Consider the following 16638-nt stretch of genomic DNA (forward strand, 5'->3'; position numbering starts at 1 on the left):
AACCTTTCTCTTGTCTTAGAGCAACGGCATCAGACTTGTGTTCAAACACCACAAGTACTTAGAACTCACAGCGAGAAGCACAGAGCATGTAATAATACGAACGATGCCTCGGAGTGTGGAGATATCACTGAACCTACATATGTGTACTCGCACGAGTATGTATGTATGTATGTATGTACGGAAGGTTCACGTGTCGGACAACGGCCGGCACTCGTAGCTATGCCACACATTGGCTGAGATATGGCAATGAAGCCAATTACTCTTCGACGCTATTTCTCGTCTCCGGAATACTTTAGTACATGCACTAAAGGTATTTCATAATACCCATAAATATAATGAAAACGAGCACGTGACGTCATCATGTCGTCGTCGTAGGTCGTGTGGTGAAATCTTTAAACAGCTCCTTTATGAGAACGTTAACAGGCAATCGAAGTTGAGTGCGCTCTTAACAGTTTAATGGGTGCGCGGCTGCTAAATTGAAAAGTTAAGATTCATTTAGAACAATAGTTCCGCCGCCCGCCTCCGCCTCCGCCTGACGCCGCCTGGCGCCGGACTTGCCGGCAACTTACAACTTTCCACCGTCCGTTTGTAAACTAGTACAAAGGTATTAAGGCACTTCGAGACGATCACTTGCTAATGGAATATATTTAAGCAAATGACACCTACAAACTTTAGTATCTATTCCGTCATCGTAAATATAACTTATTTTACTGCTATGTCGTTGCTGAAGTAATATAAACCTTCAATTAATTCAATAACTAACAAGTTTGGAAAGTATACTTGTTAAAGACCGTCGACCGAAGTCACTCTCATGAAAGGAGCTTTAAAAATGCTCTCATTGAAGAAAGTTCACAAGCAAGCTTTTGCAAGAGTCGACCAATGAGTGAGATTGACTGGAGCGGGTTACACCGCGGAATGCGATAACTATTCGATATTGCGTCACAGTATTACTTGAGCCCCGTCTGTTCTGACTGCTCCGACCGCGCGGGACTGTCGGGTGCGACCGTTCGTTTTCTTAAACTGCACATTTCTGTCGATGTAGAACAATTTTCGTCTATTGTGTAGAGATTGCAGCTCCTCGCAGTTCCTCGCAGCTCCGAGCGCTCAGATAACCAGATATTTTATTGTCGTAGAATACAATCGCAGCAGACGACGACCGACTGAAGTTATTTAAAGCTGCGTTAGTCTCTCCGTAACTGTGCGATTGAATTTAAATGTTTGTGGAAGCGAATTTATAGTGTAGTCGGGATGTTTATAGCGGGGGTGTAGAGGGGGCGTGGGGTGCGGGGGGGTGTAAGTCAGGGCGCAGGTAACGCGGGCCGACGTTGATACACGTCTCCACACTGGCGTCCGTGCCGCGCCACCAGCCCTGACGTAGTGCTGCTACTGCGCCCACACCGCACACACTTGTTTATGTTTTAAACACAAAATAGCTTTATTGCAAACAATTTAACTTACTTGCATAACATTACGCCTAGTGCTTGCACTAGCACTATTGCATTAATGGTAACTTACAAATGATAGAGCTACAACTATGAATAATACCTACGCACTAACAATTACATAAGTACAGGTCGGCAGCACCGCAAGTATGCTTGGTGCTATAGTCGGTAACAATATGAGCTAGTTGGCAAGTGCTAACTGTTCCCTCCTCGTCGCGGAGAGCCCTCGTGGTGGAGTGCGCACGTCACGTCGTCGCCGCGCCGCCGTGTCGTCACACTCGTCAGCGTCGTCTCGTGGCCGCGTCGTCGAGGGGCTGACTCGGCTCGCTCGAGTGCTCACGCCGCAACTGCGCCGTCGACATTTATGCGCATTCAATATAACACTACTATTACCTGTTATGTCGGTTTCTTCTTATTTTTATCAGCTTTTCAGTTTATGCCTTTATGTTCCTTTGCTGGATTGAGTTCAAAATATTTTGAGAAAAAACCAGTAGCCGAAAAGTGACCAATGCGTGTGATAGGTCACAGTTTTGATTCCCTTGCGAAAAAAACTTGTGAATGACAATAGGTTTTTGCGAGAGTTTGTACTGCCAGTTTGTTACTTATATCACGAGATTAAATACTTTTAAATAATAGTTGTTAATCTTGTTCACAGAGGAAGCAACTCCACGTTTACACGAGGTATTTGTAGTGAAGCGTAGATGTAAGTTCTTTGACTGGTGATATAATGAGCGTATAAGCAACTCAGGCTACTCGCAAAACCATCCGTCAGTGTTACTGCAACCGGCTCTGTTACTTATAATGCAACACTAGTGTCTTAACTCTGTTAATTTCTCTTGACGATGAAAACCTGACAATGGAAGTGGAGGGCGGTTGATAAAACCCTGGAACACCTAGTAGTGAAAATAACGGGTTCGAACTTATTAGATTCGTCTTAGCAAACATTATTAATATTTTAAACAGAAACTAGTTATATTGATTAAATCACTAGGAGGTTCAACATTATATTGCTTTGTTTGATCCTCTTAAAAGAATTAGTAATAAGTGTCCTAGTAAAATATGTCAGAGTCATAGAAAACAGTTCTACGGTCAGAGCAATACATCCGTATCTTGTATGATATAGTACAAGTAAAGTAGGCACCATGTTCTGGCATGTCAGTGATTGTAGTATGTCGTGCAGTGACGTGGTAACGCGGTAACGTGGTAACGTGGTAAACAATTATGCGGCAGGTGTCGTGCGCCGCTATCTCGCCGCAGATCTCTGCTCACACCACTAACAGTGCGGCTTGACATGAACCAACGACATGCACCATCGACACCAACCTTATATGTGTAACTAAGGCTGACCTTCCTCCTACGCTGACGTCGGTCACATATTGCAGGAACAACTGCCGCGTATGTCAGTCACGTCGTAGTGCACTTACAAATAGTAGAAGACGTGTTTATACTCGACAAACGACGACATACGCGATCAAAGTTAGTGTACGAGGAAATAAAGCCTAAACTATGTACACACTGTCTTCACTAACGTAATAATTTAAAAAACGTACTAATATTGCTGTGATGAAGAATCATCACCATCACCACAAAAAAGGCTATTTTCGTTGGAGATATCATCTCATAGCTTCTAGTTTTCCTTTCTCTGAATCAATATTTAAATTGTAACTATATTCACTTATCTGTCATCTATTTCACTACTTTATGTGTAAAAATCCCTCCAACAACAACAAAAATAAAAGTGCCGAAGTCACGTGGATGTCAGTTCCGTGTTTATTTAAAGTTTCCAATCAAACGTGTGTGAGTTGTGTGATTTCCCCGGGGAGGCGCGGAGGCGGTGCGTCAAGGAGCTTGTTAATTTGCCCGCCAGGTGGCAGCACGTGGGCGGAGTGCCTCGTAAAACTACTCGAGACGATAAAAAACTGCAGCTCCATATCAGTGCGTGCCAAGATTTACAATGATATAGCGATCGATTCTCTGAGTAACTACATATAATATACACTACCCTATTATATGCATGCAAGTATTTTTTTTTAATAAATAGAAATCATTATAACCAGTAGGTCACATTGCTTTTGTCGGTAATAGGTAATTTAACAAAAATCGTTCAATCGGCTCACAATTTTTGGTACGCCATTTCGCATCTCAAATTTCAGGGTAACTGGCACCGTTTAATCCCAGGATTATAATAATATACACAATATTTAACTAATTTCAGGAACAAACCCTGTCAACCAAGCTATTCGAGTCATATGTGTAGTTTAGTATGTATGTACGTATGTACATTTGTAGCTTTAAACCTGTACAAAATGTACAGCAGTACTCACATTATACAAACCATGTGAATGTCTTACAAGTGCGCTACTCGTCGCACAAGCCGCTAATGTACTCCGACACATCGTAGAGCATACATTCGCGGTTGGTTCAAAATGTAAGCCTCCAGCCTCTGAGTGGAATCTACCTTAAGTACTTGTAGCAAACCGCGCTCTTGCGAACACTGCCGCGGTCGGTGCAGGCTCGGAACATGTTCTGAATAATCGTAAAGACTTTTCGCCGTTGCAATACTAGGCAGTGGCATTTTCAATAACTATCAACTGTAAACAACCGGCTAACTTTTGATGAATTTTGTATGAAAATCTGATAAGCGCCCCAATAATTTGTGCTGTAGGAAATAGTTTTTAAATGTCTACATTTAAATGTCATACTGTATCCTAAAGAAGCTAGGCTATAGAAAATACCGCTACAAAACATTTTCTACCTTATTATTGACGACATTGACGTTAACTGACAGTTGTGTTTTGTCTTTATCACACGCAGCTAGTTTGAAGCATGGTTGATAGAGACAATTATTGGATTAATGCCTACTCTACAATTATTAATAAGGCAATTAAGGTCTGAATTTTTCATTTTCCACAGTGTTAATCCCTATTGAACCGTCTGTATACGTACATCGTACCACTCAAAGCAGGTGTAAATGCCAGCAGCGCGCTAACACAAGTTAGTGTCGACTGCATTGAGAAGTAGTCTTCTGGCTACTCGCCAGTGACCGGCGCACAGCTGCTTCTATTGCCAATGAGAATAAATGTCAATCTACGAGTTAACTGCAAGCATCGCTTTGGTGAAAATATTGTACTCGTATAACACTATCATTGATAATAATCCTTCAGGAATAAGGGCCCAATTTAGAAACTTAAGTGACCGATTACCATTAGAAATCATTTATACATTTATAATGCATCCATTCTAGTTTTATGAAAGGGAAAGTTTACCTGCCTATCCAATATGCTTTCACGGCAGAAAAACTTACTATTGCGATGCCGTTTTCATAAACTCTTAAGCGACTGAAAAACGAATTGCAGTAGTCGGCTAGTGTAAAAATATTGAACCAGAAACGCCAGTACTTTGTTCCACGCGTAATGGAGTGTCACTCATAGTAGTGGACACTGGACGCAGACACTCGATACACATCGACGCGTGTCGTTAACGCTACGTGACGTGATGTGACGTCACAGCGCGTGATCTACAGCCACTTGCCACCACACTGACACTACGTACGTACGACGGGCAGTTTGTTAACTTACTGCTTTCTCAGATCATTAAAGATATGAAGGATTTATACAAACGTTTGATTTATAAAAGGCTGGTTTCATTTGTCAGTATTATAGAGTAGTAGTAGAGTACAGTAAGCTTTTAGCACGTGGATGTCCTGTTGTCCACTAGTGTGCTTGATGGCCGAACCAAGCGCTGCCAGTCTGCCACGAGCAGCGACACTGCCAATCAGTGCCAATCTCTAGTTTTCAGCATGAATTTTAGCACCAATAGTTTCAACCCTGAAGTTACTTCTATGTTCTGCTTGGATAGGTGCCTAAATACTGCTGAAAAAGAAATATTTCACGACAACTTGCTGCGTTCTCAAAAACAAAAGCCTTGAAGCAATCAGCGCTAACAAAACAAGTAAGACCGATCGAGATGTAATGCAGAATTTACTGGTCCAGCATTAAAAACTTGGTAACCGCAACAAATCCATGAAGTCGTTTAAATTCAATCAGCTCAGAGTACCGGCTAGAGAGGCGACTAGGGCGAGTAGGGCGAGTGGGGCGAGTGGGGCTAGTGGGGCGAGTGGCACAAAACTGTCTCGCCGTCTGAACTCGAGGACGTAACGTAAGCGTCGCATGAATATTCAACAGGACACTCGGCGCTGGTTTTTTCCTTCGTTCAATGGACGCGGTTTAAAGCTGCCCACTCAGAGATGTAGAATGTAGAACTTTGGAGGCAAAATGTGGTATGTATTCAATAATACATTAGATGAGTATTTAAGAGGTTGCAGCGATTTATTTCCACCGTAGTGATGTTAAAACAACCTTAAAGATGCCTTTTCGTGTCATCTTTTGGCAACGAAAAGTAATATTTTGAAGCAAACGCTATATTACCATACAATGTGCCAAGCTAATAATGCCATCTTATTTTACACCAAATGCTGAATGCATTCCGGCTCTGAAACTGTATAAAATATGAAGTAAAACTTTCAAGTTACAGCGATGACAGATGCCAAATACTTAACACTAAGGCTAATCCATGATTGTCAACAATCTGCTAATGTGTGCAGGTGGAGACGGTGGCTGGTTTCGTGCACAGACTCCGTGCCGTCTCTTGAACGATCATCAACATGGAACTGCGCCAAATTACAGTTTTGCATCTCGTTTTGTAAACGCCGACGCTACAACGAGCTTTTTCCGGCTTACAGCGGAAATAAAGCAGCTAAAAATACTAGACTTAGTGGTAATCCAGGTAGACTCAACCTGCTGAACGCTTTTGTCTCGCTAATGTTAAATGAAACTCAAAATATACTGGTATTATAGAGGTTTAAAACTGCATATACTTATTTAAACTAAGCCTTTAGCCTATTAAGTAATATATTATATGTTAAAATGTCAACTAATATGAACTCATCATGATTCCCTCGCTGTTATGTTCATAAAAAACTATTCTGTTTCATATAGTGATCTATGGTTATCAATCTCCAATTTGAAATCAATGTTTTTTTGGCAATAACCATATGATAAATCAAAGTTATCTGTTTATTCTGTGGCACAACGAGCCACATAGTGTTATGTTACAGTTTTATATGTCGTGCTTCATGTAGTGGAAGTTGTGAACAGTTTCAAATGAAACGCACTGAACCGTGAGCGAATGGAGATTTAGCGCCGAGTGCCCGCGCCTGCCGCCCGCGCGCCGCCGTCACACTACAACTACAACTCGGACCGAAGTAACTCGGACTTAGATCAACTTTGTATCAGTGCGAGACTTTAACCGTTTACACGATGTTCTACTGAATAAATTGTATGTTATATTTAAAAGTTTTCTGGGTAATAATATAGTTAAGGTAACTGTCTCGCAACTATAGTAGGTACCCACTAGTAAGTAAACTCATAAAGCTAGGCAGAGGAAAATTGAGAGTTTTTTTTTTCTGAAACGACTTGCTTCCCTTTTTCACAAGGGCCTCCATACTCTCCATACTTACTGAAATGTTCAGCGCTTGTTATTTTGTCAAAACAAAAGAAAAACCTTCTTTGATATCGACTAAAGAACATTTAATTAATTCCTTATATTGCATGTTACACAAGAACTATGTAACTAGATGTTTATTTCGTGTAAACCAAGCACATCTGTACAATAACTGAAGCATCGTAACAAAAAGATATTATAATTCAATCCACGAGCGCACATAGTGAATGAATTTGGCAGAAACAGAACTAAGAGCCGCCGCTGCTGACGGTACTCGCCAAATTAAATTCCAATCCTTGTACCTGACCGTACACAACACGAACACAGCGGAGAATCGACCTTATATCTTACATATAAAGTTTAAAATCAAACGATGTAGTGACGCAATAGCGGACATCAATATTGAAAATTCAGTCATAAAAATACACACAAAAGGTTTGAATTAAATGTTGTATAAATTAGATGATATAGATTTGTACTGCGCTCTCTAACCTTTATAAAAGTTTTGTAGACATGTTGTTTAACGTAAATTTCCATCTGACTAATAGTTTTAAGGCATTATTTGAGCTTCGGGTTTAGAGACCTAAATAAAATAGGTACAAACAACTTACAAAACTACAACCAACTAAAGGATTTTCTACTGAAAGTAGCCGTAGCAACTAACAAGTACACTAGTCTAGTCATTCATTGATTCAACTTGAACATTTAATATGTCTGTAATAAAACTAATAAATTAACAAATCGTTTAAAATGATCAAAAATTATCTTCAAATAAGGAACATGATTCGTAAACGCATCAAGCGCATCACATCAGGCATTAAATTAGCCACAAACTATTAGCCAAGTCCGTAATGACCCTTATTCCGTAATTTATGAACGGAAGGATCCTGTAATGAGCGTTAGTAAAGTTAGTCGGTGGCATTCGGTAGTGTTCGGCGGTACTCGGCGGCGTTCGGCGGCTCAAGCGATTTGTACCAACATTAGTTACAAGTCCCCGTGACTCGGCCCGGGATGACCCACTGACAAACAGGTACTATATAAAGTTATCAACTAAATAACTGTTTAGTCGACTGTCCCAAGGAAAGGTAGCATAAAGGTAGTATGTAGCTTGCGTAGATGAATGATGTCACGGTATGATAGTAATGATGACAGTGCAAAGGTTTTCTAATGAATCCTGAACAAACTTGAATTATAAGACTGAAAATTACGTTTGTTCAATGTATTACACTGTGTAATTAGTTACTTATCATCAAGAGTACAATTGGAAATTAATATTAAGAAAACGTAAAAAAGCATCAACTGACTCATAACAATGTGTCTACTACGTTAAATAAAGGCATATAAAGTGCGTGCTAAAACAATAGACTTTGCAACCGTTTCAAACATCGGTAGTGAGCAATTAGAGTGCGGGAAGCAATCCGTGCTCAATGCTGGGTATCATCATAACGAGCAGATATACACTTTCATTCACTGAGCCCTGTTAGCTCTCGCAGCACTTTTATTCATCTGCGTTGTGTGCGATCTTTTGTAAACAAACAGTTTACGCATCGAGTATGTATGATGACTATACAACCGCAGTCAGTGGAAACAATCGAAGTAAACCTGGCTACGACACTGAACAGCCACAACAGTCTATTTACAACTAACTCCAAGGACCGATGGAAGCTGACAGAGCAGATAATGAAAAAGTAATCGTAATTTACAACGATTCAACACCTAACATTTCTCTCTCATTCGGAAGATCCTTGCCCGGCAGTGGGACAATCACGGGTTAAAAAGTCTTTTAAAAGTATACGTTTACGACCTGTTTGTATTATTGACGTTATGTTAACATGTAAAGAATAAATAGAAAACATTCATAAAGATCGTTCATGGCTGAACGATGAGAGCGTCGTAAGCAATGGTAATAAGTAATAAAGTGAGGTGGCGGACTCTCAATAACCTTCAGTCTTCAATCGACGAAACTTTTACATAGCGAACATTTATATACTATACAGAGTGATTTCAATATTACTATTAAAAGCACTAGAAAGTGACGTTTCGAAATGATTTTATTATTGTTGCGAGCCTGCCCCAGAACGGCCAGAACCCTGGAGTCCCAATACGCTACCATTTTCACAAGGTCTTAAAAAAACTTGTCAAGTAAAATTACACAAAAGAAGATTCATCTTCTCGGCGACCTATCTGAACTAAAAACACATCAAATAACATTATATTAAAAGTCAATAACATCAAGTTACGAGACTGTTTCATCTACTAGCAAACAGTCACCGCGGCACTCGCCGAGCCACAAATAGTAGTGTCGAATGCACTTTGCGTCTGTCATATCAAAAACAAAGCTATCCTGCAGCCTGAACGATTATTGACAGTGACGAGGCTCATCCATTACTAAAACTAAAAACTTTATTCTACCCTCCATTTAGAAACCTCGCTGTATACAAACCGTAGAGGAACACGAACGTTGAATATTTAATCTACAATCAGTATGCAAAGTTATTATTTTTATTGGACTCTTATTGACTTTCTGCGGGAAGTTCTTTGAATTCTCTCTTATATTTTCTTCGTTTGAACGGCTATTAGTTTTACTGTGAAGCTTATTTGACAGAAACGATTTGAAAAACGGAATTAACTAACTGTGATTTTATATGCGGTTAATAAGAAATAAGGGTTCAATACACTTGCATAAGTTATAGTTTAATAGTTTATCACGTAATAATGTCAGTGAGCGTTATTAAAGATGATCGACCATCAACTGCAGACACTACTTTGTGACAAATAGCCGATTGAAATAACTGTTAACTTATGATGGCAATCGTTTACTCTGTCAGCAAGTTTGATAGAGTCGAGAACAGCACTACAGTTAGTACTGCAATAATTCTATAAGTTAAGTTATTTCCTTACTGTTACTTATGTACAACGAGCCGATATAACGGCATCAATCCGTACAACGCCTGGATAGAGTTGGGTCAGAATATAACATACCTATAAATAGTTGGATAAAGGAAAAAACAAAGTGTTAAATACACATACTAAACAATAAAATAATACAAGTAATCAAAACAGTATCACTCTGCACAAACGTTCATTCATAAATACGTATACCCGACCATGACTATAAATAATTACTTACCTGTGTTAGAGAAACAGCGCAGCAGCGGCAACAGGCAGCCACGTCGACGCCGGAGTATCTCCATCCTGTGACGACACTGACACTTCGCGCGAATGCACTACCTACCTACCTACTAGTTATTATCACCGCGTTGCTGCACTACTAATTAATCACCACTAATCACTTCGACCTTCAATTTCGGAAAAGTAATGCACCAGGTTTAAATTTCGAAGTGTTTGTAATTCTGCCAACTCGACGAAAACAAAATGCTAATTACCCTTGCTAATAACAAATTACCGCCGAAGTTGTCGTACGTATATGTATACGGTGTACATTGAGCACCGTGATAGCACCACAAACAATCACTTCATAGTAATGATAAACCATCAATAACACTATGGCGTCCTTTCACACAAAACAGTTAAACCTAATAATTTACACATCAGTATAGATATTGCTATATAATTACTCTAAATACTAAAACAAACAAGAAATAAACGTCCTTTTTGCCAAAAAATGTACTTAAATTCAAGTAAGTTAAGTTAAGTAGTTTCACTTAAGTTTTTAGCGCGTGGAAAGTCGCGAAAAGTGTGTCGAGGACACAGGTTCACGCGGCACTGCACTGGCGGGATAGATCAAAATACATCAAAGCAGAGCAGTGGCGCCGCGTGCGCCGCCCAATAGCAGAGTCGCTGGGAAAGAGAGGCTTTCTTCCTGTTTTCCTATTGGCATTATTTGAATTCCGAATATCATAATGACTCAAAAGCCTGTGGTGTAAATACTGTGGAAAATCCATACTGATATTATAAATGCGAAAGTAACTGTATGTCTGTTACTCAATCACGCCTTAACTACTAAACTAATTTGCATGAAATTTGGTATGGAGATATTTTGACACCCGAGAAAGGACACAGCCTATTTTTTACCCCGGGAAAATTATGTAATCCCATGGAAAAATTCCGGTTGCGGAAGAAGTCGCGGGTAAAAGCTAGTAGTTAATAAACTTAGTTGTTTATAATGTGATAATTAACAATGATAAAACAAAATGTTGTATTTTACATGATTAAGGACCAGCACTACACGTCGTGTATTATCTAAAGAGCAGCTTTTATCCACAAACAACAAACTGAAATGATAAGACACTAACAACACTGGTTACAGCAGATTGGGAGGCAAGTCTGAAGACAGCAACCTGCTGGCATACAGGTTCTAAGTCTATCAAAATATTCACGCACGCCAAACCTCTGCTTTGATACGAGTATGCTTAATGCTATCAAGTAATACAACTTTTAAAACTATATGAATCAGAACATAAGAGTATCACAGCAATGTCTTTAAACGACATAAAAGTTAATGTTTGTTGTATGTAAATCGTGTGATGGACGTATGGAACTAAATCGTCAAGTTATCTGCACTCATCTATGAGGAATATTCCGCGGCAATAAAATATTATAGTGCACTACCAAGACGTTTTATTTGATCTACATTTTATGATGCAATCAATACTAGAACGACATGAGTTTATGATATTCGTATAAAGACCAGCGTCTGTCCATCTACGGCACGAAAAGTTTTTTGAATAGTTTTAACGTAAACCTAGTTAGAATATACAGATAGGAATATCCAACGTTAGTCATAGAAAATTGCATACAAATAACCAATAAACTTCCAATAACGACAGTAGGTACAACTTATATAACTCTTCAAACATGATCTTCTGTCTGGCCATGGTTTTCTTATTTCTATACCATTCAATTCTATGCCAGTCTAATTAGAAATTTAAGTATTTACCTGCTACTGGTACTATAAGCACCAAACATACTATACGGTATGAATAGTTACTCTAAATGTTTAATGTTTCTCATTTCTATGGCATATTCAGGTGTGCGTTGAACTTAATAAATCATAGTGGTCCATGTTTATGATCTAAAACAAAAGGGTTACCAGTCCGCGACGGAATATAACCGCAGCGAAGCCGTTACGGAGCCGTGACAGAGCCGCAGCGGCACAAGTACGCGTGCACGACGCACGTAAAATACGCGCTGAATCTTTTCACTATTTTATGACGGCCGCACATTACGGAGCTTTTATGTTCCAAGTAAAATGAGAACATTTCCATGCTGATCTGAATATGAAGTAAAAAGTTTGCTCAAATATATTGTTGGATATTTATAGTTTTTGAGGGAAGTAGTGGGCGTTTTAGTAGCAATCGTTACGGAGGGGCTTTCTTTGTAAGACCAAGGGCTGATGATGATAAGATGTTAATCAAAACCCTCGCTCGTTAATTACCTAATTGATATAAACACAAAGCTAATACAATAGCTTACTCAGAACATTTCAAACTGTAGGTAGCCTCAATGTAATGTAAAGTCAGGTTTGGGCCTACACCTGCCCCCGCTCTGTGCACTCGTCCGTTATAAACGAGTGCAATATCGACGGTGAGCCGCCTGTAGCCGCATGCAGCTGCCTAGAGCGGCATACCACACTCACGTTATTGAGAACATTCACCAAGTCTTCAATCTAAAGCCCTTTTACATAGGCGTTGTAGGACCATAGTACTGACTCAGATGTTGAATGTTTTAAACAAAGTGTGAAAAAGGGAGACTTTTAAAAGTAGAGGAAACCTATATCTTAAGACACCTCTCTCTAACTTTCCAAGGCATAGGAATTCTAATAATGCATAATCGCTGTATTTCCTGACTGGTAGACTTGTGACATCTACAGGCAGATTTAGGAGCGATGCAAGTGTCCGATATCCATGTGTTTACCTACAAGTATGTTAATACTTAGCAAGCAGCCGAAAGCCTATAACAGATTTTAGTAGTAGTGACTAAAAGCAGCCTGTTGATAGTCTGTTAGTCTGTCGCTGCATCTCCTTAACCAATGCTTACCTGCCGCGGTGCCGTCGTGTCGTCTCTCTACGGTGTACGGTAACAACTGGACAAATTAGCGCGTCGTCATGACTACGACGAGCTTCATTAAACGAAATGTACTGCTAATTGCGAATGAAAACTCTGTCAATGAATCTTTGGAGTTTCTCTGTCTGTTTGTGTTTTAAAATTATACTGAAAAGAAGATAATTAATAATTAAGTCATTTTAAAGATCCGTAAAGAACTTTTGGTTCGAATCGCTTTCGGTTTCGGTGAATAGTCAATCTATTCAGGAAGGTTGTAGGCTATATAAAATCACACTGCAAGTTATAAGAATGGAGCTAAGAACTGAAGTCCACGCGGACAGAGTCAGGAGCGGCCGCTAGTCTTTATCTTCAATCTTCTCCTTTTCAGTATACATTTTAAATATTCTAAATTTACTAGCAGGTCAGCAACTTTGACGATGCAACAAACTGACAAAAAATGCTACAAGCTGTATATATGTATGTATGTCTCTATATATAAGTAAAGAGAGTATTCCTAAAACAATTACACATACGTAACATGAGTGAACGTGTTTGAGAAATTACCAAATTAACATGTTAGTTACAGCTGAAAAACCGAATGGTAAACACGTACATTATAATATAATAATAATAATAATGTCCTCCTAGCCGATATACGGCTACGGCGGTCAGTTTCATTGAAACTGGCCATCTGTGCAGGACTTTGTTTATAGTGTCCAAGTGTGTGCACAATACACAGGTACACTCTCTATTCCATCACTCTCATAGCCCGGTGGGACGGATAACCGACACGACCAGTGAGAGGTCAGGCGCAGGACCGACGGCTTTACGTGCTCAGAGGTCTTCGACCTCAACTTCCTAACTCCGGGCAATCTCTAAGAAATTCTTAACAGAAAATCTCAGAAAAGACTTTTTTTTTTGGCCCGACCCAGGATTCGAACCCGAGACCTCTCACACCGCAGTCGCATATACTACCGACCGCGCCACAGAGGCAGTCAATTATAATGTATGAACAGAACGTTATGTAGACATACTCGTATATGTAGGTGGTACAATAAATCTCGTGCAGGAGTTGCGCCGCCCGTTTAAGAACAATTAGTAGGCGAGACGATAACGCGCGAGCTCGTAAACAATATGCGAGCGGCGCCGGGGGGCGTGTCCAGCGTGCACCGGCCACCGAGCATGCATGGTGCCTACTGTGCACGGTGCGCCGTCACTGTACGTACTGTGCACAAACATTAACTTATTTAGAATTAAACATCTCATCTCCTTGTATTATTTTACCTTTGTGCTATACTAGCAACACGTTTTGTTGTGAGTTATATAGTAACAATGAAAAGGCATTGAATTCAATAGATGGGTATATTTTTAATACAATATAAGTATATAATATAAGTCAATGTAAAGGAAGCTATAAATAGGTTGGTATAAACCACGTAAAAAAACAATCTTCCAAAACCAACAAAATAAACACATCTCAAATGTAAGCAGGTAAGTTGAATGTTGAAGTGTTTCAGAAATATGTAGTGTTTACAACATTTCTGAGGCGTCTTTCAAAGTTCATGTAATATCTGGCACGTGGTCAGTGTTAAGGGTTAAACTGACGTCATTATGATCGTGGCACAATAAACAAAGCGAACCGACGCGTTGTGGCGCGGCCGCCGCGGGGAGGCGCTGGCGCCGCGCCAGCCGCCGCGCGACCAGCTATGCAAATTTTAAACAAGGCTGCAGCCACCCCCCTCCCCGCCCCCGCGCCACCCGGACACTTACAAAGTGCACTCCACTCACGAGCTTTACTCCTTGCAAATGTAAGGATATCTACCTCGTTAAACAGTAAAGCTCTAAGCTTTGAACGGACGCTAACATATTTAATTCAAATGTGCACAATATTGTTTAGTCTGTACACGTACAGGACGTACTTTGGTACGCGCTAGTGTGCTGTAGGGAGTGTTTGCAAAGCTCGCTGAAGCGTGTGTTCTCTACTGCTGCTGGTACTGTCACTGTTGTTTGTATCCGCGTCGATGACGACCTTCGCTGAGTAGTTAAAGTTCAACGCAGGCAATGATATGAAAGTAGTGTAGTTGACGGTAGTGGTGGTGTAGTCGACCGTCTCGTCGGTGGCGGCGGGAGAGAACGGGTCCAGGCACAACAGTTGGTCGCGTACGTCCGTCCACCCGCCGTTCCCTTTGTGAGGAAAAGTGAAGGTCGAGCCTACTCTGCCGTTACTGTTGAACACTAATGCCGCTTTTACAGTGCTGGGGAAGAAAGGAGCCTTCTTGGTGTGCTTGTAAATATTTTGAAAGGCGTCTTTTCCGCTGGGGTTGAGCGCGGTGGAGAGCACGCGCGGCGCCAGGCACGCCACCATGTCCACGTGCCCCGCCTTGAACACCTTGAACACGTTCAGCAACGAGTAACTCCAGCTGAGGTCGTCGTACGTGCAGAAAAATGAAGAGAGTGCCGTGATCTTCTTCCAAATCGTTTTATTCAAGGCCAACCCTTTGTCATAGGGAGGGCGCCAGATGTCCACGATCAATATGTCGTAGTCCAAATCTTTCGAGAACGGTCTTCCGAAAGCCATAACGGAGGTGCCAGCGATGTTGGAACGTGTCATGAAACGTAGCATATACAATAAGTCGGGTAACACGTAGTTGTCCTCCTCCAGGAAGATCACAGTGCCCTTGTAGCCGCGCGACCAGTCCAGACGATTGAACACAAAGTTCGCTTTCCACCACCAGTGATGTTTGTGCTCGGTGCGGTAAGCGTTGCGATCGCTGCAATATTGTACGACCGTCTCCGAGTGCATGCAGTCCTCGATGTCCACCCCGGGGAACTTGTTCGGATATAACTGAACCGAAAAGGGGTAAAATATCTGCATAACTCTGCAGAATGTGATGTTCAAGATCAAATTATTGATTCTCTCGTCGAAAAAACTATGTGAGAAGATGACGACGGTGCTCTGTATGTAGTGCACTTGAGCCAGCGACACGATGAGGTACTGCAGCCGCTCGGCGTCGCGGTGCACCTGCACCACGATCATGGTGGTGTCGTGGTTCACGCTGCCGAAGCGGTCCAGGTTGAACACCTCGCGCTCGTAGTTGAGCAGCTCGACGGCGGTGCTCAGCGCGCTCAGCTCGCGCGGACACAGCTTCGGCACCGGCACCTTGTAGCCCTCGCTGAACTTCAGATACCTGCGCAGGTGGCGCGGTACCATCTCCTCGTCCGCGCCCGCATCATAATACCCTAAGTATTTCACAACCGCCAGAAACACCAGTAAAAAGAAACAATAAACCGGTATTCCGTTAAGTCTCGCTCTGTGTATAACTGATTTTAAATTTATTTTAAACATGGTAGTCTGAACAAGGATTAAGCGACAATATTTATACAGTATACTGTGGTATATAGTATGAGTGACAACAAAGTGACAAGGTCACAGAACAGAATATAGTATTACAGAAAAATAAATACTACACAGAATATCTCCACGTTTCTATCAGATTAGAATTAATTATCCTACCTCTTTGGTTTATGTACATAATATAAGTATAACCACGGTATAACTAATTTAGATAACTGCGCGTTTTTGAGTCAAAATATACATAGTCTTCGTAAATGTTGTGTAAATAACTACATATTATTTATAAATATTTTTTTGCTCCTAACTAACTTTACAGTTTGTAACTCAGTACAA

General features: G+C 40.8%; 1 protein-coding gene across 1 annotated transcript; it reads right to left on the minus strand.

The window, feature by feature from the left end:
* Positions 1 to 14880: 14880 nt before the first annotated feature.
* On the minus strand, positions 14881 to 16161 carry LOC142974863 (alpha-1,6-mannosyl-glycoprotein 2-beta-N-acetylglucosaminyltransferase-like). Its single transcript, XM_076117434.1, has one exon. The coding sequence runs from the start codon at positions 16159 to 16161 to the stop codon at positions 14881 to 14883; it is 1281 nt and encodes a 426-aa protein (XP_075973549.1).
* Between the last annotated feature and the right edge of the window lie 477 nt (positions 16162 to 16638).

This window comes from Anticarsia gemmatalis, chromosome 8 (genome assembly GCF_050436995.1).
Source record: "Anticarsia gemmatalis isolate Benzon Research Colony breed Stoneville strain chromosome 8, ilAntGemm2 primary, whole genome shotgun sequence".
In the NCBI taxonomy this organism is placed as follows: Eukaryota; Metazoa; Arthropoda; class Insecta; order Lepidoptera; family Erebidae; genus Anticarsia; species Anticarsia gemmatalis.